The sequence below is a fragment of the Natator depressus genome, chromosome 8 (genome assembly GCF_965152275.1).
Source record: "Natator depressus isolate rNatDep1 chromosome 8, rNatDep2.hap1, whole genome shotgun sequence".
Taxonomy (NCBI): domain Eukaryota; kingdom Metazoa; phylum Chordata; order Testudines; family Cheloniidae; genus Natator; species Natator depressus.
Window position 1 is genome coordinate 103,867,549 of NC_134241.1, and position 26,587 is coordinate 103,894,135.

Genomic DNA, 26,587 nt, shown 5'->3' on the forward strand with positions numbered 1-26,587 from the left:
AGGGGGAGTTACCCCAGCCAGGAGGAGAAGGGGGGAATTGGGGGGGCTGTTACCCCAGCCAGGGGAGAAGGGAGGAATTTGAGGGCTGTTACCCCAGCCAGGGGGACAAGGGGAGCTGTTAGCTGTGCTCCCCCTAACTCGAGCTCCCCTCCCTCTCCCTCCCAGGATGCCCCTTGCTGCGTGTGCGGCAGCCAGGCCCCACGGCGCCTGCCTGTTGAGGGCAGAACCGGCATCAAAGCCAAGCCGCGCGCTGGCCGACCCGTGCCCACCCTGCCACCACGGCCCAGCGCTGCAGCTCTTCCCCCGGGAGAAGGGAAGAATTGGGGGGCTCTTCCCCCGGCCAGGAGGAGCGGGGAGCAGCTCAATGCCTGGCCGCCTGGCGCGGCAGCAAGGCCTTGGTTGGCCTGGCCCAGGACTGCTCTGAACGAATTCTTGGATCCCCCCGGCCCCGTTCCCCGGGCCTGAGCCCCTCTTTGTCTGTGGGACGGCAGCTGTGCACGGCTGGCCCCAGCCCAGCGCTGCAGTCATTTCCTGACCCCCCCGCCTCCCGGCCCACCTGCCTGGCTTTCATGAGCCCAGCTCCCAGCCTGGGGGCCGGATGGGGCAGGCACCGGGGCTGGGGGCGGGAGGCGGCCACGGGGCGGGGAGCAGCCAGCTATTCTTAGGAGATGAGATCAATGAAACAGGGGGGGGGGGGGGGGGGCAACGAGGCAACCTCACAATCAAAACAAAGCACGTGCCTGGGCATGCCAGCCCCACAGCTTCCTCACTGCCGGCCCCACACCCCCCCCACTCCACCCCCACAGCTCCCTCACTGCCGGCCCCACCCCCCCCACTCCACCCCCACAGCTCCCTCACTGCCGGCCCCACACCCCCCCACTCCACCCCCACAGCTCCCTCAACCCCGGCCCCACACCCCCCCACTCCACCCCCACAGCTCCCTCACTGCCGGCCCCACCCCACCCCACTCCACCCCCACAGCTCCCTCAACCCCGGCCCCACACCCCCCCACTCCACCCCCACAGCTCCCTCAACCCCGGCCCCACACCCCCCCACTCCACCCCCACAGCTCCCTCACTGCCAGCTTCACACACCCCCCCACTCCACCCCACAGCTCTCTCACTGCCGGCCCCACCCCCCCCCACTCCACCCCCACAGCTCCCTCACTGCCGGCCCCACCCCCCCACACTCCACCCCCACAGCTCCCTCACTGCCGGCCCCACCCCACCCCACTCCACCCCCACAGCTCCCTCAACCCCGGCCCCACACCCCACCACCACCCCCACAGCTCCCTCACTGCCGGCTTCACACCCCCCCCCACTCCACCCTACAGCTCTCTCACTGCCGGCCCCCACCCCACTCCACCCCCACAGCTCCCTCACTGCCGGCCCCATACCCCCCACTCCAGCCCCACAGATCCCTCACTGCTGGCCCCACAGCTCCCTCACCGCCGGCCCCACACCCCCCACTCCACCCCCACAGCTCCCTCACTGCCGGCCCCACACCCCCACTCCAGCCCCACAGCTCCCTCACTGCCAGCCCTACACGCCCTGCGCCGGCCTCCCGGCCTGGGCCTGCCAGCCCCGCGTCTCCCTCACTGCCAGCCCCGTGCCCCCCACGCCAGCCCAGCATCTCCCCCACTGCCAGTCCTGTGCCACCCGCACCGGCCCCATGGCTCCCAGTCCCTGGCCTGGGTCTACCAGCTCCACGCCCCCTGCATCAGCCCTGCAGCTCCTCCACTGCCAGCCCCATGCCCCCTGTGCCAACCCCATGCCCCCTGCACCAACCCCACAGCTCCCTGGCCTGGGTCTGCCAGCCCCGTGCCTCACGTGCTGGCCTTTAGCTGGGGCTTCAGGCCCAGTGTTTAGAACATACTCGTCTGGGAATTAGCACGGGTGAGACACACATACCCCCTGCACGCGCGCGCGCACACACACACACACACACACACACACCACCCCCACATTCTTCACACTCGGCTAAGAGGAAGCTTGGGCGCCCTCAGCCAGCTTTTGCTGCCCCACGCGGACGGCTCCTTCTGATCACACAGGATGGGATCAATGCAACAGCGAGGTCCCTTCTCTCCACTAAGGAAGGAGACTCTGGTCTCCCTGTCCAGCCAGGTCCTGCCCCATCCAGCTCTGCCTATGGCCAGGGAGCCACTGGCCTGTTAGTTACAGGGGCAGCCCCACATCAGTGGACACAAGGGAAGAAAACTAGCCTTCAAAGCCCCTTCCCGCAGCTGCTTGGGCTGGAGAAGGCCTGGGAGACGAGACCTCCCCAGACCCAGGGGGATGGTTCCCTCAGTATTCTGGCTGGGCTGGTTTTCAGTTACCCAAGAAAGTAGCTTCCACATGTTGCCCTGCCTGCCAGCCCTCACTGCCTGGCAGCTTCCCCTCTGCCCTACGTTGGCCTGGGCTCGAAATTAAACATTCCCTCAGCTCTCGGGCCAGCCACACAGCTGTGGGCTCCCAGGGAGCAGGCCCAGGCCCCTGTGCTTTGGGTGGGCAATTCCTTACCACTGCCCGGGACTGGCTCGGTCACTTTCCACCCCAGGTGGGTCCAACACCCCGCATTGGTCCTGGCTAGTGCAGGGTAAGTCACGGGGAAATCTCCGGACCCTTGGGAGGCCCCCGCAGAAACCGCAGCTCCCAGAACACAACACACAGCCTCCAGCCCATCCTGCAGCGATGCCGGCGTGGCTCAAGGTGGAGCACTGCATCCTGGGAATTACACTCTCCATTGTAATTCCCGTTCTCATCTGCTCTATTTATGTGCCCATCCCATGTGGCCGTTGGGCTGTTGGCAAGTGTCCAGCCTGGCTTTGGTTGACCCTGCAGAAGACACTTTGCTGGGCTCCTCCGTCCCAAGCCCAACCGCTAAGAGGCGCAGCCGCAGTACGGGCCGTAGAAGAGCCCTGACGGCAGGTTCCCCTGACACGGTGGCTGGGAGAACGAGCAGCAGGTGTGGGTTCCCTCGCTGACCAGCATCGCCAGCCGGGTGAGCTCCGGGAAAGGAGAGGCACTAGTCCGAAGCGGAAACGACATGTGCAGAGAGCGCTAGTGACACGTGCTCCCTGGGCAGGTTATGGGAAAGCAGAGCGGGTCTCTGCCGGAAGGAAGAGGTGAATTCCCTGCTGCTGACACCACCCGCGCCCGGAGAGGGATTCCTGAAAAACTGAAAGTGCCTCGAGATCCAAATGGCATGCAGGTGTGGAAAGAGCCAGGAGCAGTTCGCCAGAGGCTGCTGGCTTCATCCCAGCACCTCTCTGAATCACACCGTGCAGGCATGAGGAAGACCCATGAGATCACCATGCCCAGGCCCTGCTGCCATGTGCAGAACTGGCGTGGGAACCTGCATCACACCACACCTGGGGAAGCTGTTCCACCGCCACGGGGAACCCTGCTGCCAGGACGTTCGGCCTGATATTCAGCCTAAGTGTTCCCCCTTTCTAAATCTCGTCCCACTGCTCTTCATTGTGACGAAGTGGGACCGTTCTTAATGTTTCCTCTGAATACAGTAGGGGTGCCTCAGTTTCCCCTAGGCATTTCGTAAGTCTCTAGGTGGTGGGATAAGGGGGTGTAATGGTTGCAGAGCAAAGGGCCAGTGTACACAAATGGCCGACACTCTGTCTCCTGGCAACTGATGGCCTGGGCCCTTCCCCCTGCAAGGTGAGAGCTAAAGCGTTGGAGAACAAAGGGATCAGGTGACCTCCTGGCCCGGGAAAGGGACAAAGCCCAGAGGAGGAGGGGCTGGAGAGAGTTTCAGTTTGGGGCTGGCTGGGGACGTGGAGTGAAGTGCAGACGTGGTTGTCTGGCTCACTGCCCCCCAAAATGGACGCGGCTGAGGGGTCCTGTTCTCTGTACCTACCAAGCTCTGTTTTACTGGCTTTATTTACTCGTCTAATAAACCTCTGTTTTACTGGCTGGCTGAGAGTCACGTCTGACTGCGGAGTTGGGGGGCAGGACCCTCTGGCTTTCCCAGAAGCCCCGCCTGGGTGGGCTCACTGTGGGAAGCGCATGGAGGGGCAGAGGATGCTGAATTCTCTGAGGTCAGACCCAGGAAGGTGGAAGCTGTGTGAGCTTCATGCCCTGAAGACGGTCTGCTCCCAGAGAAAAAAGAAAAGGAGGACTTTTGGCACCTTAGAGACTAACCAATGTATTAGAGCATAAGCTTTCGTGAGCTACAGCTCACTTCATCGGATGCATACAGTGGAAAATATAGTGGGGAGATTTTATATACACAGAGAACATGAAACAATGGGTGTAACCATACAGACTGTAACAAGAGTGATCAGGAAAGGTGAGCTATTACCAGCAGGAGAGCGGGGGTTGGGGGGGCGGGGGGGGGAACTTTTGTAGTGATAATCAAGGTGGGCCATTTCCAGCAGTTTACAAGAACAGTAGGAGGGGAAATAAACAAAGGGGAAATAGTTTTACTTTGTGTAATGACACATCCACAATCAAGCCTAAGTTAATTGTATCCAGTTTGCAAATTAATTCCAATTCAGCAGTCTCTCGTTGGAGTCTGTTTTTGAAGTCTTTTTGTTGTAATATTGCGACCTTTAGGTCTGTAATCGAGTGACGAAAGAGATTGAAGTGTTCTCTGACTGGTTTTTGAATGTTATAATTCTTGGCGTCTGATTTGTGTCCATTTATTCTTTTACGTAGAGACTGTCCAGCTGGTAATAGCTCACCTTTCCTGATCACTCTCGTTACAGTCTGTATGGTTACACCCATTGTTTCATGTTCTCTGTGTATATAAAATCTCCCCACTATATTTTCCACAGTATGCATCTGATGAAGTGAGCTGTAGCTCACAAAAGCTTATGCTTTAATAAATTTGTTAATCTTTAAGGTGCCACAAGTACTCCTTTTCTTTTTACGGATACAGACTAACACGGCTGCTACTCTGCTCCCAGAGAGGAGACTTCCCCAGAGTCCTGACTGGCTTCGTAGGGAGCAGTTCCAGAGCATCGCCTGGGGACTCCGTGGCAGTTGTTCCTCAAAGTATGCCTCTAAATAATTCCCCTCCGTCAGCGGCCTTGACCCGTTCAGATCAACGCAGGGTTCCTATGGCTCCCCTTCCACCCCCCTGGTCTTGTCTACACTAGAGAAGTTGACCATGCTGAGAACTGTTGTCACCTTGTAGTTTGCTCGTAATGCACACACGCCCACGCACACAGGTTCCAACCAGTTCACAAATGTGCAAAAGGGACCAGTGTGTTTTCAGGGCTAGATCCCAGGTTAGTGCCAGTGTTGCTGCAGATCCATCAAACCAGTTCAACTAGACACCCCACTGTGATCCCACAGGGCACCAGCCACCTTGGGACGTCTCCCACAATGCACTGTTTCTGGAAGCTTGGCAAGGAACTGTAGGTTAAGTACCCAGAAGGCATTGCAACTGAAATGACTTAGGAAAATACCTACGGCATGACTAGTGCGGATACACGGAACTATCAATGCTTAAACCAATTCAATACAGACTCAGCAAAGCCAAGGACTTTGTCCTTATTTAGCCAAAGAAATGAGGTTAGTTCTTTGAAGCATTCCTCAGAAACCGCTCCCAGCCCTTGATCTTTTTTATGGCTCTTCTCTGAACTCCCTCCTGTTTGTCAATATTGTCCTGGTAACAAAATAACTGAAAAGAGGACACACAATCCCAAAGGAGATTGCAGAGTCAAACAGCGCCTTCCCTCCCCGCTCCGTGACCTGCTGATTCTGTGTACTCAGCTCACAACTGGACTGGACTGGCTTTGATGCAATGTGACACTGCAACTTTCTGCCCTGGATCTCCTCCAGACATTGCTCCTTCCCTGCTTTCTCGCTGCATATCTGGTTTGAATTACTTTGCCTTAGATTTACTAGCTGGATCATTTCTGCTCAGATTTCTAGCTCCTCTTGATCATTAACTGGCTCACAATGCCTCAGTTTAGGACCAGCTGCACTGTTTTTTCCCCTCTTCCAGGTCATTAATGAAGATATTCAATGTGAGACCAGACGACAGACCCGCGCTACCCCTGGACGTTTCCTTCCTGATTAAATACCGTGCAGTGAATCCTTAGCCCTTATTTACATCCAGTCTGCAGTCCATGGAACAGTGCATACCAAAGCACATTTGTATTCGTTTCATGCGAGATTGCAAACACTTAGCTAAAATTCCAGCATACACTTCACATCCAGCATTCCCTGCGTCCACTCATTGCGTCCACCTAGCCAAACAAGCAGTCAGCTTTGCCTGATGAGGTCTGATCTGGGTAAGCACATGCTGCTTATAGCACTTGGTTCTGTTAGGTGGGAGTTGGGCATCATTTCCCGCGTAAGATCTGTTCCATGATTTTACTGGGGGACTGAATTTCATCCCCCAAAGGGCAACTGCCTGGAGGACCCTCCTTTCCCATTCAAAGATCAGTACCACGTTGTGTTAATTTATAATTTTCTAGTCCCTCCCCTATTTTCCCCGACAGCTCTGTGCCTCGGTTTCCCCATCTGTAAAACGGGGATAACAATACCAACCTCCTTTAGAATGTCCTTTGAGATCTACAGATGAAAAGCGCAGTATAAAACCTGGGTGTTATTTTAGGAATAATTATCAGCTGTTCCAAGTGTTTGGAAGCTACCACTCTAGGATGCCTGCCACCTGGGCATGCTAAGGCGCAGAATTCCTTTCCCTGCTCTTCATAAATAGCTAGTTTCTCTTAGCCCCCTTGGCTGTCCTTCACTTGGTCTGCACGCCCCCCCCCCCCACACACACACACTATAACTGCCTATTCTGGTTTGCTTCCTTCTCCTCTTCCACCCATTTTAAACTGCAGGGTTTTGAGCAGTCAGTCCCCCATGAACCCCATATCAGCCGTATCTCATACTCCTCTTTCCCAGTCTGGGATGTCCGAACCCTTGCAACTCCCCGCTGGTTTGAGTTACCCTTTCCTCCCTTCTCCCCTTGCTCGCTAGATACTTGAATTCTCCCTGAGCTCTCTTGCTGTGTTCACCAGGAACTCAAGTGGTTCATGGTTACTCTCACATCCTTGTTAGCATCTCCCTTTTGGAGAGGAGTACAAAGAGAGGGGAAACCCTGGTGTGAATCTCTGGATCATAAGGCCGATTCCACCCTAATTTAGGAATCTCTTTGATTGCGCATATTTGGCTGTGTGTGAAACCCAGCAGAGAGATACCGGTGGTTAAAAATCCCCCATGACTGCAACTTCCCATGCTCTCAAGTTCGTTGGCAGCTGGCCTGGGAAGTTTAGCTCTCCCCACCCCCCACCCCCCCAGTCCTGGTAGTGGGCAGGAGATTCTGTCTGTCACTTCCCTTTTGTTTTTCCATTCCTTGCCCCCTCTTCCTCCTAACCCAAAGGATTTCACTAGTTCGCTCAGACAAGCACAACCCTGACTTCCCTGCCGCAAGCCCCGTATCTCTCTCCCAGCTTCATGAGCCTTCACTTCACTCCCAGCTCTGAGAGGGACGGATCAGCCTGGGAGGGACGGATCAGCCTGTCTCAGATCCTCTCATGCTCCCTCAGACACAGCTGAGCAGGGGAAGTCTCTTGCTTCATGCAGGATCAGCCATTCGGCTGTACAAATAAGAAACCGGAGCCACTCCACAGTTAGGCCCGTGTAAATGAAAGGAGTCTGCAGCAGCTCATGGCTGCGCCTTGTAGGGAAGTTGGCCATTACATGGTGTGTCGGCAGGTCCCATGCGGAGAGCTTCTGCTGAGTCAAGGCAGTTTGCTGCACTTAGCCAAGTCACTATGGGTTGTCTCTTTAGCATGCCTGGAATGACCCTGACACATCCCGAGCGCATGTGGCTAGGAGGGGCCTGAGTCATCTGCAGTTTAAGGATCTTACTTAGAAAGCAAGGAACTGCCTTGGAGTGGATGACCTCATGGGGTTTTCCCACCTCGGACTGCGATGGTCCTGTGACGCCATGGCCAGGGAAAGCCAGCCGCGTCCACACATTGGAATGGAGGAAAACGGCTGAAGAACAAGTGGCTTAGCTACCCCTCCCCCCCAAGACGGGTGCCGAATAGCTGAGATACACGCACAGGGCGAGCCACACGGGGCTGTGGATCTACACAGCTGGCAGGTGGTGACCCCATCAGCTCTGGACACAAAGGATAGTGCTGTGGGTAAGGCGCTAGACGGTCAGTCAGGAGAGCTGGGTTCAACTCCTGGCTCTGCTATGGAGGACAGGCACGTCATTATCCCTCCATGCCTCAGTTTCCCAATCTGTAAAACAGGGATAATCATCCCTGCTTCATCTATACAGACTCTTCAGCTGAGTGACCAACTGTTACTGTGTGTAAATATGGTGCCCAGCAGAAGAGGGCCCTGATCTGCTTGGGCCTCCAGGTGCTACTGTCATCAAATAAATACAGTAGAACTGACCAGTCAACCACACACCTCATCTGGAACCAGAAGTACACAATCAGGCAGCAGCAGAGACAAAATAAATAAATAAAGCAAATACAGAACAGTACTTCATGAAATGTAAAGTATAAAAAAAAATAAAGGAAAAGTTTAAAAAAAGATTTGACAAGCTGAGGAAACTGTTTCCTTATACTGGAAACCTACTGACCGCTATACTTACCTACATGCCTCCAGCTTTCATCCAGACCACACCACACGATCCATTGTCTACAGCCAAGCTCTACGATACAACCGCATTTGCTCCAACCCCTCAGACAGAGACAAACACCTACAAGATCTCTATCAAGCGTTCTTACAACTACAATACCCACCTGCTGAAGTGAAGAAACAGATTGACAGAGCCAGAAGAGTTCCCAAAAGTCACCTACTCCAGGACAGGCCCAACAAAGAAAATAACAGAACGCCACTAACTGTCACCTTCAGCCCCCAACTAAAAACTCTCCAACGCATCATCAAAGATCTACAACCTAACCTGAAGGACGACCCATCACTCTCACAGATCTTGGGAGACAGGCCAGTCCTTGCCTACAGACAGCCCCCCAACCTGAAGCAAATACTCACCAGCAACCACACATCACACAACAAAACCACTAACCCAGGAACCTATCCTTGCAACAAAGCCCGTTGCCAACTGTGTCCACATATCTATTCAGGGGACACCATCATAGGGCCTAATCACATCAGCCACACTATCAGAGGCTTGTTCACCTGCACATCTACCAATGTGACAGATGCCATCATGTGCCAGCAATGCCCCCCTGCCATGTACATTGGCCAAACTGGACAGTCTCTACGTAAAAGAATAAATGGACACAAATCAGACGTCAGGAATTACAATATTCAAAAACCAGTCGGAGAACACTTCAATCTCTCTGGTCACTCGATTACAGATCTAAAAGTGGCAATTCTTCAACAAAAAAACTTCAAAAACAGACTCCAACGAGAGACTGCTAATTGGAATTAATTTGCAAAGTGGACTGGCCAGGGACGAGGAGTGAAGTGCAGACGTGGCTGTCTGGTTCACTGCCCCCCAAAATGGACTCGGCTGAGGGGTCCTGTTCTCTGTACCAACAAGCTCTGTTTTAGACCATGTTCCTGTCATCTAATAAACCTTCTGTTTTACTGGCTGGTTGAGAGACACGTCTGACTGTGGAGTTGTGGGGCAGGACCCTCTGGCTTCCCCAGGAGCCCGCCTGGGAGGACTCGCTGTGGGAAGCGCACGGAGGGGCAGAGGATGCTGAATGCTCCGAGGTCAGACCCAGGAAGGTGGAAGCTGTGTGAGCTGTGTGTCCTGAAGACAGGCTGCTCCCAGAGAGGAAACTTCACCAGAGTCCTGCTCGGCTCCGTAGGGAGCAGTCCCAGAGCATTGCCCGGGGATGCCGTGGCACCCCCATCCCCAAGGTGCCCGTAAGGCTGAGGTTCGATGGTAACTTTTCATAACCTCTCCACTTTCTGAGCTGCCCAGAAGCACCGACGGGCTCAGCTGAGATCACATCGGGGAACTCAGCTCAGTTTGCTGGACTGAGCACAGAGAATGAGCCTCCCATTGCCAAGTTTTCCCAGAAATAGAGTCACCCAAAGTCTACTCATGCAGCCTTGGCCCTTGACTACAAACTCCCACAATGCAATGCACCCACAAGGCCAGGTACTGAGCAGCCCATTCCCATTGGCCTGGCTGCTTTCTCTGCAGTGATTCCAGACAATCTCCGGCAGGACGGAAGCAACAAACAACCCTGGTTTGCTCCCCAGAGATGTTACCTCCCTGCACCCTTAACCATCTCCAGTGACCTGCTGAAAGAAGCTACTGGTACCATTCCCCTGCCCTCAGCTCCCTGAGGTGTAAGAACGAGCCTGCGACCAAGGACACAATCACCCACTCCTGCCCCCTCTGCGCGCTCCTGCCGGGTCCCTCATGGGGCGGTACCGGCCCAGCCCTCTGACGGTGCAAATCCGCATTGCTGGGGTGACGTGCCCCCCTAACGTTAGCGGCCCTTTGTCAACCTACTTGCTCCCTTCCTCCCCCCAGGGACAGAGAGGGCTAAATGTGCAGTCCCTGGCCCGCCGGACATCACCACCCATCACCTGACCATCCCGTCCCCCTAGCACCCATGTATTTAAGAAGAGGCAGCCCAGGCTGTGAGGCGAGGGCCTTACCTTCCTCAGGTCGTCCAGCCCATACTCCACAGCTGAGGTGAGCACCTCCAGGGCCTGCGGAGTGAAGAAACACACTGGTGAGAAAGAGAGCGCAGGTGCCATGCTGGCAGGGCCAGGGGCCTCAGGTCTGTTCTCTGCATCTGTCCTCTCCAGCCGCTCTCAGCTGGTCGCACTGGGGTTATTCTACAGCCCCCCCCACACACACACACACACCCCACGTGCATGGGCAAGGGACTGGCATTGGTTGGGGGGACAGAGCGTCTTGGGGGCTCCAGCCGGGGGCCCCCACCTGACAAATGTGTTTGAAAAGAGACCAAGAGAGCTTTGGAAACGTTACAAAGGAAGCTGGCACCTGCTGGAAGCAGCCTGGCCTGCTCATGGGAGCTGAGGTGTTGACAAGTGCCAGGAGACACACACATTCATAGGCTCTCCCCGACGCGCTCTCCTCCAAGCAGGCACGTGGCCCCGCCACCGCAGATCTCAGCCGCCAACGTGGCAAAGCACCAGGGCCCATTCTGACTGTTCGGCATTTCACAAAGCTGTGGGCAGCAGAGGCTCATTGCCACAGACATTCTCCCGTTGCCCAGGGGAGGCGCTAACCCGGGGTCTGAGCAACGCTCGGGGCACTGTACCCACTCACAGCTGGCAGAACTGCTGCCAAGCGCCAGGTGGCACAGATCTGACCCTCAGGCTCTCCTGGGACAGCCTGGAGATGGGAGGCCTCTGCTCAGCCCCAGAACTGGCTCGTGGTCTTCTTGCACAACTCCCCGTCCATGTGACCCAGCTGGGATTTAGAAGGCCCCCCGTCGCATTGAAGGCAGGGCAGTTCAGTTTCCACAGTACCATTCACACAAGGCAGGATGGCTGCTCTCCCGTCAGCCTAGAGTGAAGGGGACCTGGCCACCCAGGGTGGATGGATCCCAGCCCCTGGCGCCATCCCATCCGCCCCACATTACTGAGTGTTGCTAGCCTGACAATCCCCAGCCCGAAGCTCCATGAGTGAGCAGAGCCTTAAAAAACCTCCTGAGCTGCCTGGGAAGGAGGAGGGAGCTGGGCCGGAGTCAGAGGTGCTCCAAGGGAAAGCCACCGCGTTGCCTCAACAAGCCCCAGGAACGCCAGGAAAACTGGAAGAGCCTGATTCATACCTTCCCAGCAGCGGGACGCAACCCAGCCTCACCCTCTCCCAGAATTGCTGGGCACAACGGGTAACACCAGGAGCCTGTGTCACTGGTTTGACATGCACAACTCACGACACCTGGGGCCCAAGGTCGGCTGCCTAGTGGCCCAACAGACACGTATGGTGAGCACGAGTCAGGAGAGGTCTGCTCAGAGCTGGGATCAGCGCAAGGGGCAGAAGTCGACGGGAGGAGCTATGGAGACAGCGGCTGAAAGGGGCAGGCCGCTGGGAACCCGTGAGCCCTGGCAGGGCTGTTATCCAGCCCCCAGCTGGTTTGCAATTTCCCTCCATCCTCCCCAGCCTAAAAAGTGCAAAGGGAGGGACCTATGTAGCAGGGACAATGGGTAGGAGAAGAGGTGAGACATCCCCTCCTGGGTGACACCCCAAGCCTCCTGCTCACTCTCCCAGTGGGGTTATTTCCTCACCGCTGCCTGGAGCCGGGCTGCCACCTTCTTCTGAGCATGTCAGACAAGTGCTGGGACATCTGTGTCGTTATGGTGCGATGCAGCACCAGAGTGAGGATGCTGGGTCCCCAGGACGCAACTCATGGCGGGGCAGGACCAGGCTCTGGGTGGGACAGTGCAGGAGGTGGACTAGCTGGGACATACTAGACCAAACCATCCCTCCTCCCCAGGATCTTACCTATGTTGAGCGTTTTTGCTCCTGGCAATGGTATTTCACTCAGCCAGCGGATACCGACAGCTGCAGTGATGGATGGCACAGGTATCATTTCTTCCCTTGGCCGGAGATCCCCAGCTTAGACACGTCCTGCTCCCTAAACCTGGGCCTCTCACAACAAGCCCCAGTGCGTCCAAGGAGAAGCAGCCAGGGCTTTCTTGGAGAAAGGGCTACGCCCCAGTTAAAGTTAATTGCAAATGCACATGCCAGACGGCTCCTTTGAACGCAGTGATCCTTGCCATTAGTTTTACTATTGACTTTTCCTGATTAATTAATTAGGGGCAGGGGCTCTCCAACTTGTAAACCACATGAACCAAACTCTACCAGAGAGATGGTCCCTCCCTCCACCACTTGCCCTCCCAGTCACAGCAGCTCTACAGCAGCTGCTTCCAGGGGAAGGTAAAGGAGTTGGCATATTCTTAGTTCTCTAACAGCTGGAAGCCAGGAGGAAGAGCCGGGCCCAAGTCACCAGCCAGCTCTCTGCAGGCCACCAGCGAGTGTCCTGCGGACCCCAAGCTGGGAACCACCATCTCCCTGCCGGGATCACTGCAGAATAACATGCCCCAGCAAGGAGTGCTCCTAGTCCAGAAGGCCGCAGGCTGGCAATAGGCATTGGGGCCTGCTGGCTAGAGCAGGGGATGCAAGGCGGGGCTCTTTGGTGCTATTCCTAGCTCAACCCTCTCTGTGCCTCAGTTTCTTCACTGCCTCACGGGTGTGCTGAGAGGCTTCACCAGGTCCCATTTGCCCACTGTTTGGCTATGGATCACCTCAGAGGAAATCCCAAATACCATTCTCATTAGAACGCCAGCTGGGATTCCTCACGGTGTAGCCTACACAGCAGCCACACCAGCTACAGCCCGTCCATCCCCTGCGAGATGCCGGGTCTCCCATGCTCAGCTAGACCCTGGGAGAGGAGCATTTCACACTTGGTCCCCATCTGCTGACCACAGAGCTGGTCCGGGCTGGGCTCTGATCCTGCACGGAGCTTACTCAGAGTCCAGGTCACATGTCAGGCTCGGGAGCTGAATTTCTCCCTGGCTTCAGGCAACTAACAAGGGGCCACCTCCTCTTACACTGGAACAGTCACACCAGAGGGAACACAACCAGAGCCGTGACGAACAGGATCGGGCATTCGCCCACACAGCCACGGGCACTGGCCGCCAGCTGGGCAGAGAGACAGTTTCTGTCCCACAACAGCCTGTGTGGCCAGGTCTCTCCTCCGTCTGTGCTCCTCAGGCCACAAGGGCCTTGGAAGGGCAAGAGGGCAGCTCAACGGGCCAGACGGCTGCTCAGTGCAACTGGCTCTCTGCAGTAAGGGCCGTGAGGAGGCCGCCCTGGGAAGCAACCCTTGAGCCAGTCCTCAGCAGGGAAGGGAACACAGCCCGGCCTTTCAAGCAGACCCCTTGTGGCAGTCTGGACCCCTGGCGTCACCCCTTGGACAAAGTATAAAACTCCTATTTGCTGGTCATTATTGTCCTGGTAAAATACCTGTGGCAACCTTGTGTGTGAATGAATAAGCTTGGAGTTACTCCACATGTAAAGAACAGCCACACTGGGTCAGACCAAAAGCCCAGTTTGATCCTGTCTGCTGACAGTGACCAGTGCCAGGTGCCCCAGAGGGAAGGAACAGAACAGGGAATCATCAAGTGATGCAGCCCCTGTCACCCCTGTCCATCCCCTGTCACCATTCCCAGCTTCTCACAAACAGAGGCTAGGGACACCATCCCTGCCCATCCTGGCTAATAGCCCTTGATGTTCCGAGTCTGGGGAGCGGCCAGACCCGTTCTTCAGACAGAGGGCAAGCTGGTGCCTCAGCCAGGTGTGGACAAGGTCACATGGGCCATCACCTGCTAAGTGGCCATTCATTGGCAGGGCAAAAAATCTCCATCCCAGCAAAGAAACAGCCTGGGGTTCCCAGCCCTGCAGCCTGCCTGTTGCCACGCTCCCAGCTGGAGCTGCTTCTCAGAGCTGGAGTGGGGGGGACTATAAAAAGTGGGGGGCAGATGCCCCAGAGTTTCCCGGCCATTCTCTCAGCCTCTGGCAGTCCAGGCACTGGAAGAACAAAAGCAGCAGTGCTGGGCTGGGGCAGGGACCTGGACCGAAAGAACTTCAGCCAGCGAAGCTCCTGAAAGGTGGGGTGAGCTTTGAGTGTCACCTGGGTCCGTGTGTCAGGCGTCAGTTGCATTTTATCTGTATTGCTCTTGCAGCCACTTCTGACAGTCATGCCTCATGCTGTGTATTCACGTCAACTCTCCCTCTTCGTCGTTAATCAACTTGTTTGATCTCATCCAGCGTGGAAGGGGTTGGGAAAGTCCGTTTGAGGTCACCGAGTCTGTGCATTGTTTCTCTTGATGAGATCATTGACTTGTGTGAATTGGTATTGGCCAGGGGAGGGCTGCCCAGTGCAGGACGTTTGTTTCTGGGGGGGAATCCCGGACCGAGGGCGTGTGGGTGTCCCCAGCTGCAGTTCACACCCCGACGTGGCTGCGGGCGGCTGTTGGTGAGCAGGCTGGGACTGGAGGCGACAGCAGCAGAGTGGGGTAAAGGGCACCCCAGGTCTGGGGCAGGGGAACACAGCTCCTCATTAGTCTGGCTTGGACTCTGGGGATGTCACACCCGGCTCTGGGCTGCAACAACCTCCACCTCTGCCTCACCACGACACCCCCAGACGCCCCCAGCGCCGCTGCTGAATCAGCTGGAGGGGGAACCACGATGCTCTGCTGGGGGGCTGCCAGGCTGTCCCACCCGCCCTGCAGTTGCTTAGATCCAGGGGCCGGGAGTGGGGGTGGGGGATGAGGATGGCCATGCAATGGCCGTGCGAATGGCTGAGTGGTGTTAATACTGGGGGGCACTTCCCCTCCCCACAGCTGGCTTTGGACTTGCCTCATGCTTTGCCACGGGAGCGGGGTAAAGGACAGGGAACCTCCGGAGAAGCCTGATTCTTCCTTAGCCCAGGAGCTACTTTGCAGGGCCGTTGGGGGCTGGGGAAAGGCCGTGGCTGTGCCCATGGTCTCCCCCCCTCCCCCGAGTTCTGGGGCCCTTTCTCTGTGCCGTGGGCTCTCAATTTGGGGCTGGTGGGGAGATTAAAATCCAGCCCTGGCCCATTTCACTGCAGGAATGTAAGGTGATGGCCGGGGCTGACCGGGGGGCTGGGATGCCCCCAGCCAAGGCTCAGCAGGTCAGTGCGTGGGGCCAGGAGGTGAGGGGGTGGTGTCTAAGCAAGGAGCGTGGTGCGGAGAGCGTAGGAGAGAAAGGGCTGAATCCCCCGGGTGACTCCGCCCCCAGGCAGGGCGATGCCCGGGATGGCCCCGGCTGGCAGTGTTTTCCCGGGAGTGGTTCCTGTTTCCTTGGGCTGAGTTTATCTTAGTTCTCTGAGCTGGGTGATTCGCACCCTGTTCTGATGCTGCATGGGCGGGGCGAGGGGCATTGCTCTAAAAATAGCCTAGAGCAAGCAGCCTCCTGTGCCGCCCCCCCCTCCCACTGGCACCCCGACCCTTTCCCCCACTGCCCCCATAATGAGGAGTATCGAGGATTACAAAGCTGGCAGAGCAGGGGCTGGGACAAGCCAGCACTCCACCCCACGCTGGCCTCTTCCTGCAGCCCCCAAGCTAACCATGCCTGGGCCAGGGACTCCTCCCTCTCTCCTCGGCCAGGCCAGGCTGGAGGGAGAGCCATGGTCCAGGAACTGGAGCAAAGACCATGCGGGTATCGCAAGCCACTCCCAGCCAGGAGGCTTGGGGAGCTGAGCGGGGCAGCTGCCGCCCTAGCTCCCATCAGGCGGTGGCGCTGTCTGGATCCGGCACTGCAGACTCTAACTACACTCTACGTGCCCTACAAGCCACAGCACATGTACCTTCCCCTGCGTGGGCTGGGCTTGAACCCAGGACTTATGGCACAGCCCTCTACCACTTGAGCTAAAGAAATAGATCCCTTAGAGGGCAACAGTAGTAGGCTGTAATCCTCTCTGTGGCCTAGCTGCTAGAGGGGGATGTGACATGAGCCATCCCCATGTATTATCCTGCCATGCCCTCCCTGCAGCCCAGTTTGGGGTCCCTTGTCATTGTGTCTGACCCACCCCTGCCCTTCCCAGGGCGCCCGGCCCCGGGGCAGCATGCGGCACTCACGATGAGGCTGTTGAGGGTCACACTGTTGGTGTACAGGAACTCGATGACGGCCAGGAAGACCTCGGGCTGCACATGGCTGAGGACCAATGGGGCCTGGGGGGGCCACGGCTCCTGGGCACCTGGCTGGGGCTGGCTGAGCATCCCCTGGAAGGCCTGGCAGCGGCAGGCGAGGATGCAGCGATGGGCGAACACCTCCTGCCTCTCCCTGCCCACCACGAACGTCACATCACTGCGGAGATGGAGACAGGCCGAGCCACGCCATGAGGAGCGGGGATTGCAACAGGGTGGCCACTGCCTGAGTGCCCCATGCAGAGTACCCCTGACCCCCATCCCTCATTCAGAGTACCCCCCATCCCCCATGCAAAGTACCCCTGACCCAAATCCCCCATTCAGAGTACCCCTACCCCCATACAGAGTACCCCCTGACCCCCATCCCCCATGCAGAGTACCCCGATCCCATGTGATGTTATTGACTTGAACTGGGACCGTATAGAACGTTGTTGCAACCAAGGTCCTGTAGTGGCACCAAATCTTGTATAAAGGGGGTCAAATAAGGTGTCTAAGACGAGGTTATGGTTTGCTGGTTATGATTTTGCTATCTGTTTGCATGTATCATTTTTGTATTTAAAGATATAAGTATTGGCTCTATGCTGTCTGTATTTCAAACTTATGCTCCGCTTCTGGGGGACACCGCAGACAAGTTGGTGTCAGCTCTGCCCAGCCTGCTGGATGGCCCATTAAGGACCATCAGCTATTCAACTGACCCAGTGAGAGAAGGCAGACACGCCTGGGGACTCAGCCAGGTGTGCAGGGACCTGCCTAGGGACAGAACTCTGAGGTGTTTCCAGGACATGGGATGGACAGCTTGTCCTCGGAACAAAGAAAAAGACCACATGGCAAGAGACTATAAAACGCTGCTGCAGCTCCTCCATCTGGTCTTCAATCCTGCTTCCTACCTCTGGAGGGACTTTGCTACACTGAAGCTTTGATCCAAGGACTGAAGGACCCCTCCCAGCTGGGGATGTTCTCCAGAGACTTGATTTGAACCTGCCATTTATTCCATCACTGCTACAAGCCTGAACCAAGAACTTGGCCATGACTGTATGTCATTGATTCCATTGAACCCATTCTAGCTCTTGTCTATATTTCTTTCCTTTTATGAATAAACTTTTAGATTTTCGATTCAAAAGGATTGGCAACAGCGTGATTTGTGGGTAAGATCTGATTTGTATATTGACCTGGGTCTGGGGCTTGGTCCTTTGGGATCGAGAGAAACTTTTTTCTTTTACTGGGGTATTGGTTTTCATAACCATTTGTCCCCATAACGAGTGGCATTGTTGGTGATACTGGGAAACTGGAGTGTCTATGGGAATTGCTTGTGTGACTTGTGGTTAGCCAGTGGGGTGAAACCAAAGTCTTCCCTGTTTGGCTGGTTTGGTTTGCCTTGGTGTGCATAGAAGCCCCAGCCTTGGGCTGTAACTGCCCTGCTTTAAGCAATTGGTCCTGAATTGGCACTCTCAGTTGGGTCCCGCCAGAACCAGCATCATTACACCCCATTCCCCATGCAGAGTACCCCCATCTCCCATGCAGAGTACCCCTGACCCCTACCCCCATGCAGAGTACTCCCTAATACCCCATGAAGAGTACCCCGACTCCCCCATCCCGCAGGCAGAGTACCCCCTAATCCCCCATCCCCCATGCAGAGTACCCCCTGACTCCCCCATCCCGCAGGCAGAGTACCCCCCTAATCCCCCATCCCCCATGCAGAGTACTCCCTAATACCCCATGTAGCGTACCCCTGCCCCCCCATGCAGAGTATCCCCTGACTCCCCCATCCCCCAGGCAGAGTACCTCTGCCCCCTCATGCAGAGTACCCCCTAATCCCCCATCTGTAAGGATAAGGCCTTTGTCAGCAGCCATATCGTAAGGCCTAAGGCCTTCATCTGCAGTCAGATTAAAAGAGCGGCAGCCATTAGCTGAGAAGCAGGAAGTCACATCCTCACATTGCCTCTAATTACATTAAAACAATGTCCTATCCGGCTGGTAAGAAGGAGACCCCGTCCTAATGGCACCCGGTATCGCCAGATAAAGAAACAGAGCTTAAGATGGTTAAGGAAAACTTAGTCTGATAGCATCCTGTCTGGCAAGAACTCACCGTGAAATCCTCATTTCTTTATTGTTTTGGCATTATGGTCCCCACTTCCCTATTGTTTACCTGTATGGTCTCCGTCTGGTTCTTTAATTGTTTCTGTCTGCTGTATAATTAATTTTGCTAGGTGTCAGTTAATTAGGGTAGTGGGATATAATTGGTTAGAGAATTATGTTACTATATGTTAGGATTGGTTAAGGTCTAGCTAAGCCGGACTCAAGTTTCACTATATAAACTGGGGTCCAAGAAGGAGACCAATTGGGAAGAGAAGCATAAGAAGAAGGAAAGACCTGGAAGAAGAAGAAGAACTCACCCCCAAGACTCAGCCCAAGATCAGAGCTGTTCAGACGTGACATGCAGCAACTGGGACCCAGACGAGACCGACCTTGCCTGGCCAACAGGGAAAGTCCGCCTGCCTGATCAGGGTTGGTGAGCATGGCACTGTCTGCTTAGTGTGTATTCTGCTTGGTGATTGTTAATGACTAGAGGGTCCAGATATTACTGTGTAAGGCTCTTTCACTGGTAAAGGGTCCTGCCCACCTGCAGAAGTAGTATATACCCGGAGCCCAACAGATTGGGAAAGGGCGTGGGTCCTTACATTGACCAGGTTAGTTACACCCTGAGCCCTACGGATTGGGAAAGGGTAGATGCTTTTCGCCTGGAGCCCTACGGATTGGGAAAAGGTGGGGTGCCCTAATGTGTGCAGGTAACACATCCCCCATGCAGAGTACCCCCTACCTTGATACAGAGTACCCCCTTCCCCCATGCAGAGTATCCCGACTCCCATCCCCCAGGCAGAATACCCCTGCTCACCATACAATGTACCCCTTGTCACGGAGTGTGGGGGAGTCCAGGCCCTGCACCCCTCTTCCTGGGATTCACTGAGACTCTCAGCCAGCCAGTAAAACCGAAGGTTTATTGGACAACAGGAACACAGTCCAAAACAGAGCTTGTGGGTACACCTAGGACCCCTCAGTGAAGTCCTTCTGGGGGAGCAGGGAGCTTAGACCCCAGCCCTGGGGTTCCCTGTGTTCCTCCACCCAGCCCCAAACTGAAACTAAACCCACCGAGCAGGTTCCCTGCTGCAGCCTCCGTCCACATTCCTGGGCAGAGGTGTTACCTCCCCCTCCCCCTCCTGGCTCAGGTGACAGGCTCTCAGGTCTCCCGTCCCCAGGGCACATTCCCAGGTCAACACTCCCCCCTCCCTGCTGCGTCACATCGTCACATCTCTCCCCCCTTCGAGACTGAACTGAGCGGGGTCACTGTGACCAGTGACCTGGGGAAGTTCGGGGCCCCCTCTCCGGGACAGCGCATCCGCTATCAGGTTGGCACTTCCCTTCACGTGGACCACGTCCATGTCGTAATCCTGCAGGAGCAGGCTCCACCTCAGGAGCTTGGCGTTGGCTCCTTTCATCTGGTGCAGCCAGGTCAGGGGAGAGTGGTCGGTGTAGACGGTGAAGTGTCGCCCGAAGAGATAGGGCTCTAGTTTCTTGAGGGCCCACACCATGGCCAGGCACTCCTTCTCGATGGCCGCGTAGTGTTGCTCCCGGGGTAGCAACTTCTTGCTCAGGTACACGATGGGGTGTCTCTCCCCCTTTTCATCCTCCTGCATTAACACCGCCCCCAGTCCCGTGTCGGAGGCGTCGGTGAACACCACAAAGGGCTTGTCAAAGTCTGGGTTTGCTAGAACTGGGCCACTGACCAGAGCCTCCTTCAGCGCCCGGAAAGCCTCCTGGCACTGCTCGGTCCAGACCACCTTGTCTGGCTTCCCCTTCTTGCATAGCTCAATGATGGGGGTGGCTATGGCGCTAAAGTGGGGCACAAATCTTCGGTAGTATCCTGCCATCCCAATAAAGGCTTGGACCTGCTTTTTGGTGTGGGGAGCGGGCCAGTCTCTGATCACCTCCACCTTGGCCGGTTCCGGCTTTAGGCGGCCGCTCCCCACCCGATGGCCCAGGTAAGATACTTCAGCCATCCCCACCTTGCACTTCTCCGCTTTGACAGTCAGCCCAGCCCCCTGGAGTCGGTCCAGCACTTGTCTAACCTGGGACACGTGGTCCTCCCAGGTCTGGCTAAAGACACAGATGTCGTCAATATACGCCACGGCAAAACTCTCCATCCCCCTCAGTAGCTGGTCCACCAGGCGCTGGAAGGTGGCCGGCGCTCCCTTGAGGCCGAAAGGCAGGGTCAGAAACTCATAGAGCCCCAGAGGGGTGATAAAGGCCGATTTCAGCCGGGCATCTGCATCCAGCGGCACTTGCCAGTAGCCCTTTGTAAGGTCCATGGTGGTAAGGTACCGAGCTCCTCCCAGCTTGTCTAGGAGCTCGTCCGGCCTGGGCATGGGGTAGGCATCCGATACAGTGATGGCATTGAGCTTCCGATAGTCCACACAGAACCGGACTGACCCATCCTTTTTGGGGACCAGCACCACCGGCGAGGCCCAAGGGCTGGCCGATGGCTGGATCACCCCCAAAGCCAGCATGTCCCGGACCTCTCTTTCCAGGTCCTGAGCAGTTTTCCCTGTGACTCGGAAGGGGGAGCATCTTATCGGCGGGTGCGACCCTGTCTGCACCCGGTGGACAGTCAGATTAGTGCATCCAGGCTGGTTGGAAAACAGCTGTCGGTACGGATGCAGCACCCCCCTGACCTCGGCTTGCTGGGCAGGGGTGAGCTGATCCGAGAGGGGGATTGTTTCCAGGGGGGAACCAGCTCTGGTCCCAGGGAATAGATCTACTAAAGGGTCATCTCCCTGCTCCTCCCACTGACCACACACAGCTAACACCACATTCCCCCTGGCATAATATGGCTTCATCATATTCACATGGTACACCCGGCGGTGGTGGGCCCGGTTCGACAGCTCCACCACATAGTTTACCTCATTGAGCTGCTTGACGACCTTGAACGGGCCCTCCCAGGCGGCCTGTAGTTTGTTCTTTCTCACGGGGATGAGAACCATCACCTGATCCCCGGTGGCGTAGGCACGGGCCCGCGCCGTGCGGTCATACCAGACCTTCTGCTTCCTCTGGGCTCTGGCCAGATTCTCCCTGGCCAGGCCCAGGAGTTCAGCCAGTCTCTCTCGGAAGGTCAGGACATACTCCACCACTGACTCTCCATCGGGAGTGGCCTTCCCCTCCCACTCGTCTCTCATCAGGTCCAGGGGGCCCCTCACCCTCCTTCCATATAACAGTTCGAAAGGCGAAAATCCGGTAGACTCCTGGGGCACCTCCCTGTACGCGAACAGCAGGTGAGGTAAGTACTTGTCCCAATCCTGCGGGTGCTGGTTCATAAAGGTTTTCAGCATCATCTTTAGCGTCCCGTTAAACCTCTCCACCAGCCCATTGGACTGGGGGTGATACGCTGAGGCCCAGTCGTGCCGGACCCCACATTTCTCCCACAAGCACCGGAGCAGGGCCGACATGAAGTTGGAGCCTTGGTCTGTCAAGACTTCCCTGGGGAACCCCACTCGGCTGAAAATGGTCAGGAGCGCATCTGCCACGGTGTCTGCTTCAATGGAAGCTAAGGGCACTGCCTCGGGGTAGCGGGTGGCGAAATCTACCACCACCAGAATGTATTTCTTCCCCGACCGGGTCGTCTTGCTGAGAGGCCCCACGATGTCCATGGCCACCTTCTGGAAAGGCTCCTCTATGATGGGCAAAGGTCTCAACGCCGCTTTCCCCTTGTCCCGGGCCTTCCCCACCCTCTGACAGGGGTCACAGGATCGGCAATACTGCCGGACGGTGGTAAAGACCCCGGGCCAGTAAAAGTTCTGTAGCAACCTCTGCCGGGTGCGCCGGATTCCCTGGTGCCCTGCGAGGGGGATGTCATGGGCCAGGGACAGGAGCTTGCGGCGGTACTTCTGGGGGACCACCAGCTGCCTCCTGATCCCACAGGACTCCCCTTCCCCTGGGGGAGCCCATTCTCGGTACAGGAACCCCTTCTCCCACAGGAACCTCTCCTGGCAGCCTCTCCTCATGGTCCGTCCCTCACTGAGGTCGGCCAGGTCCCTGAGCTTCTGCAAGGAGGGATCTTTCCTCAACTCGGCCTGGAACTCAGCGGCTGGGGAAGGGATGGGGCCCGGTTCCCCCTCCGTGGCCAGGTCTGAGGCCGCAGCCTCTCTGAGCCGTGCCCCTCGGCGCTCCCTCCCCACCCGAGTAGGGTCTCGCGCCTCCAGTGTGGTACCCTCCCCAGGGTCAGGTCGCAGTGCCCCTCGCCGGCTCTGGCTACGGGTCACAACCAGGGCGGTCTGGGGGTCGCTTGGCCAGTCCTCTAGGTCTCCCCCCATCAAAACTTCAGTGGGCAAATGGTGGTGTACCCCCACATCCTTGGGGCCCTCCTTGGTCCCCCATTTCAGGTGTACCCTTGCCACGGGCACCTTAAATGGGGTCCCGCCCACCCCCGTCAGGGTCAGGTAGGTGTTGGGCACCACCCGATCTGGGGCCACCACCTCGGGCCGGGCCAGCGTCACCTCCGCGCCCGTATCCCAGTATCCATTGACCTTCCTCCCATCCACCTCCAGGGGAACAAGGCACTCTCTCCGGAGGGACAGCCCCGCACCCACCCTGTAAACCGAGCACCCTGAGTCCAGAGCCTCCAGCCCTCTGGCGGGGCTGGCTGGGGGTACTCTTCCCTCCTGAGCAGGTGGCAAACTGGTAGCCCCCCTTTCCTGGGTCGCCTGCCCCTCGTCCAGCTGAGTCCCTACCCAGTTAACCCTGGGTAGGTTGGGTCTGCTCAGTTTGTCCCTGAGCCCGGGGCACTGGGCCCGTACGTGGCCTCTCTGGCCACAGTGATAGCAGCTCAGGTCACGTTGGTCCCCTCGAACGGGTCGGAGGGGCCCGACACCAGGCGTTCCCCTTTGGAGGGGGTTCTCCCTATTTCCCCGCTGGGAGGCCCCATGGTGACTCTCTCGCTGCATCGGGGGGGGCCTGTTCTTTTGGGACTCCTCCCGGCTACCCCCTGACCGACTGTTCACAAACTCGTCGGCCAGCTGCCCTGCATGCTGGGGGTTCGCGAGCTTTTTGTCCACCAGCCACAGCCTCAGGTCGGAAGGGCACTGTTCATACAGGTGCTCCAGTACAAACAGGTCAAGCAGGTCCTCTTTAGTTTGGGCCCCCGCTGTCCACTTGCGGGCATATCCCTGCATCCTGTTGACCAGTTGTAGGTAGGTGACCTCAGGCGTTTTACGCTGACTCCGGAACCTTCTCCGGTACATCTCGGGGGTCAGCCCAAACTCACGGAGCAGGGCCTGTTTGAACAGTTCATAGTCCCCTGCCTCTGCCCCTGTCATCCGGCTGTAGACCTCCACGGCTTTGGGGTCCAGTAAGGGGGTGAGGAACTGGAGCCTGTCTGCAGGGTCAACCCTGTGCAGCTCGCAGGCATTCTCAAAGGCCGTCAGGAAGCTATCTATGTCCTCCCCCTCCTTCCGCTGGGCCAGGAAGCACTTATCAAAGCTCCTTGCAGTCTTGGGTCCCCCCTCACTCACCGCAGCCGGGGTCCCACTGCTCCTCAGCCTGGCCAGCTCCAGTTCATGCTGTCTTTGTTTCTCCTTCTCCTGCTGCTCATGTTGACGTTCCCTCTCCTTCTCCTGACGCTCCCTCTCCTTCTCCTGACGTTCCCTCTCCTTCTCCTCCTGCTCATGTTGACGTTGTTTCTCCTTCTCCTCCTGCTCATGTTGACGTTGTTTCTCCTCATGTTGACGCTGTTTTTCATGATCCTCCAGCTCCCTCATTTTCCTCTCCCTCTCCCATTCCAGCCGCATCCGCTCCAGGGATGGGGAGCTCCGCTGGGAGGATCCCCTGCTGGCTGCTGGGGTCAGGGGGCCCTCGGTATTCGCTGGGCTTCCCACAACCCCTCCCCCAGGCATAGGTAGGAAGGGTCTCGGGGTGTCCTGGGCAGCAGTCTGACCCCTCCCAGCCTGGTCAGGCCCCAGGGCCCACGCTGCGTCCGCCGGGCGGCTTCCCTCAGGGACAGGGATCGGGTCATCCAAGCGATCCCTCTCCTCCAGCTGGGCAATCAGCTGTTCCTTGGTGGACCTCCCGACGCGCAGCCCCCTCTGCCTGCACAGCTCCACCAGGTCGCTCTTAAGGCGTTTAGCGTACATCTCCCGGCTGGCCACTCGCAGGCCGGGCAGCTGTCCACGGTTTCCAGGAAAAGCCCCTAGTGTGCCAGTCCTTCTTGAGGTCACCACCTCTTTGCCAGGGTCGAGCTGCAGACTCCTCCGCCCCTGGGACCGCTCGCTGCAATCCCCCGGGGGACCCTGTTACTGCAAAAGTCCTTCTCTCTGGTCACACACTCCCAGGGGTTAACCGCCCCCTGAAACCGTCTCTCTCTGAATCTTCAGCACGCCTGGTCCCCGTCAATCCCCCTTCGTTTTACTGTTCCCCAGTCACTTACTGCAGGAAGCGCCGTTCACGGGGTGCAGTAGATCCCACCACTGCCACCAGTTGTCACGGAGTGTGGGGGAGTCCAGGCCCTGCACCCCTCTTCCTGGGATTCACTGAGACTCTCAGCCAGCCAGTAAAACCGAAGGTTTATTGGACAACAGGAACACAGTCCAAAACAGAGCTTGTGGGTACACCTAGGACCCCTCAGTGAAGTCCTTCTGGGGGAGCAGGGAGCTTAGACCCCAGCCCTGGGGTTCCCTGTGTTCCTCCACCCAGCCCCAAACTGAAACTAAACCCACCGAGCAGGTTCCCTGCTGCAGCCTCCGTCCACATTCCTGGGCCGAGGTGTTACCTCCCCCTCCCCCTCCTGGCTCAGGTGACAGGCTCTCAGGTCTCCCGTCCCCAGGGCACATTCCCAGGTCAACACTCCCCCCTCCCTGCTGCGTCACATCGTCACACCCCCTAAACCCTCATCCTCCATGCAGAGTACCCCTGACCCCCGCCCTATCCCCCAGGCAGAGTACCCTGCCCACCATGCAATGTACCCCCTAAACCCCCATCCTCCATTCAGAGTATCCTCCCGTGCAGAGCCTAATGGAGGCAGAAGAGCCCAGCACGTGGCCCCTCATGGCTGCTCCTTCCCACTAATCCCCCCCTCACCCCGGCCCAGCTCAGCCATCTGTGTGCTGCCTCCCTGCAAGTGACTGAACAAATCTACTCCAGCAGGAGGCCAGGACATGCAGCCTTCACCCCTCCTCCTCACCTCCCCCCCACAAATGCCAGTCACACCATGGGGCTGAGGTTACATCTCATTGGGCGGGGGTGGTGGTGCGGGTATTTCCCTGAATACATACGCACAGTGCCTGCTACTGGCTGGACTGAACTGCCCAACCGAGTGTCATGGGCCCTGTACTGCTAACAGCTAATGGAGGTTCTCCTTGCGTACCCCCCAGGGCTTTGTGCAGCGGTTCGGGAAGTGCTGAGGGTTCTCATTGTTTGCACGGCTGCTATTGTTTGTTTGTTTGGTTCAAAACTCCATGTAGGGCAGGTAAACCACTTCCTCTGGAAGATTCATAAAACTACAGGCCGCGCACCCGTGTGGAGTCAGAACTGAAAAGGAAAGTGCCGTGGGCCCAGCGCCTGCATGGAGGGGTTTTCACTCCGTGCAGCAAGGAGTGGAAAGTCCAGCTGCTGAGAATCAGAAATCTGCTTTTCACCTCCTTTGACTCATGACCCTTGAGTCAGGCAGCTGGGCTAGAACCAGAAATGCTGACAAATAATTCCACCGCGGGTAAACGCCTCCAACCTCCCGGTTCTCCCGGGACGCCAGCGTGTGGGCGCTGCTGCCAACACCCGCCTGGTGGCACAGTGGGGCCAGCCTGGTCGGGGGCTGCCGCTGCTCACAATGCACAGGAGGAGTCAATCCTACCACCCGCTGATCACCTGTGCCCACCACACCCTGGCATCTGGACGGCTCACCCCCAGCCAACGGGCCG

The 26,587-nt window shown here is 57.2% G+C and overlaps 1 protein-coding gene across 2 annotated transcripts in view; it reads right to left on the reverse strand.

Annotated features, from left to right (window-relative positions):
* The window catches only part of BTBD19 (BTB domain containing 19), a 71,313-nt gene that overhangs the window by 37,468 nt on the left and 7,258 nt on the right, over positions 1-26,587 (reverse strand). For both annotated transcript variants that reach the window (XM_074962331.1, XM_074962330.1), the window contains exons 2-3: positions 16,563-16,791; positions 10,584-10,637 (exon numbers count right to left, since the gene is read on the reverse strand). In XM_074962331.1, the coding sequence (XP_074818432.1) occupies positions 10,584-10,637; positions 16,563-16,791 (283 nt within the window). The remainder of the gene's footprint in view (positions 1-10,583; positions 10,638-16,562; positions 16,792-26,587) is intronic.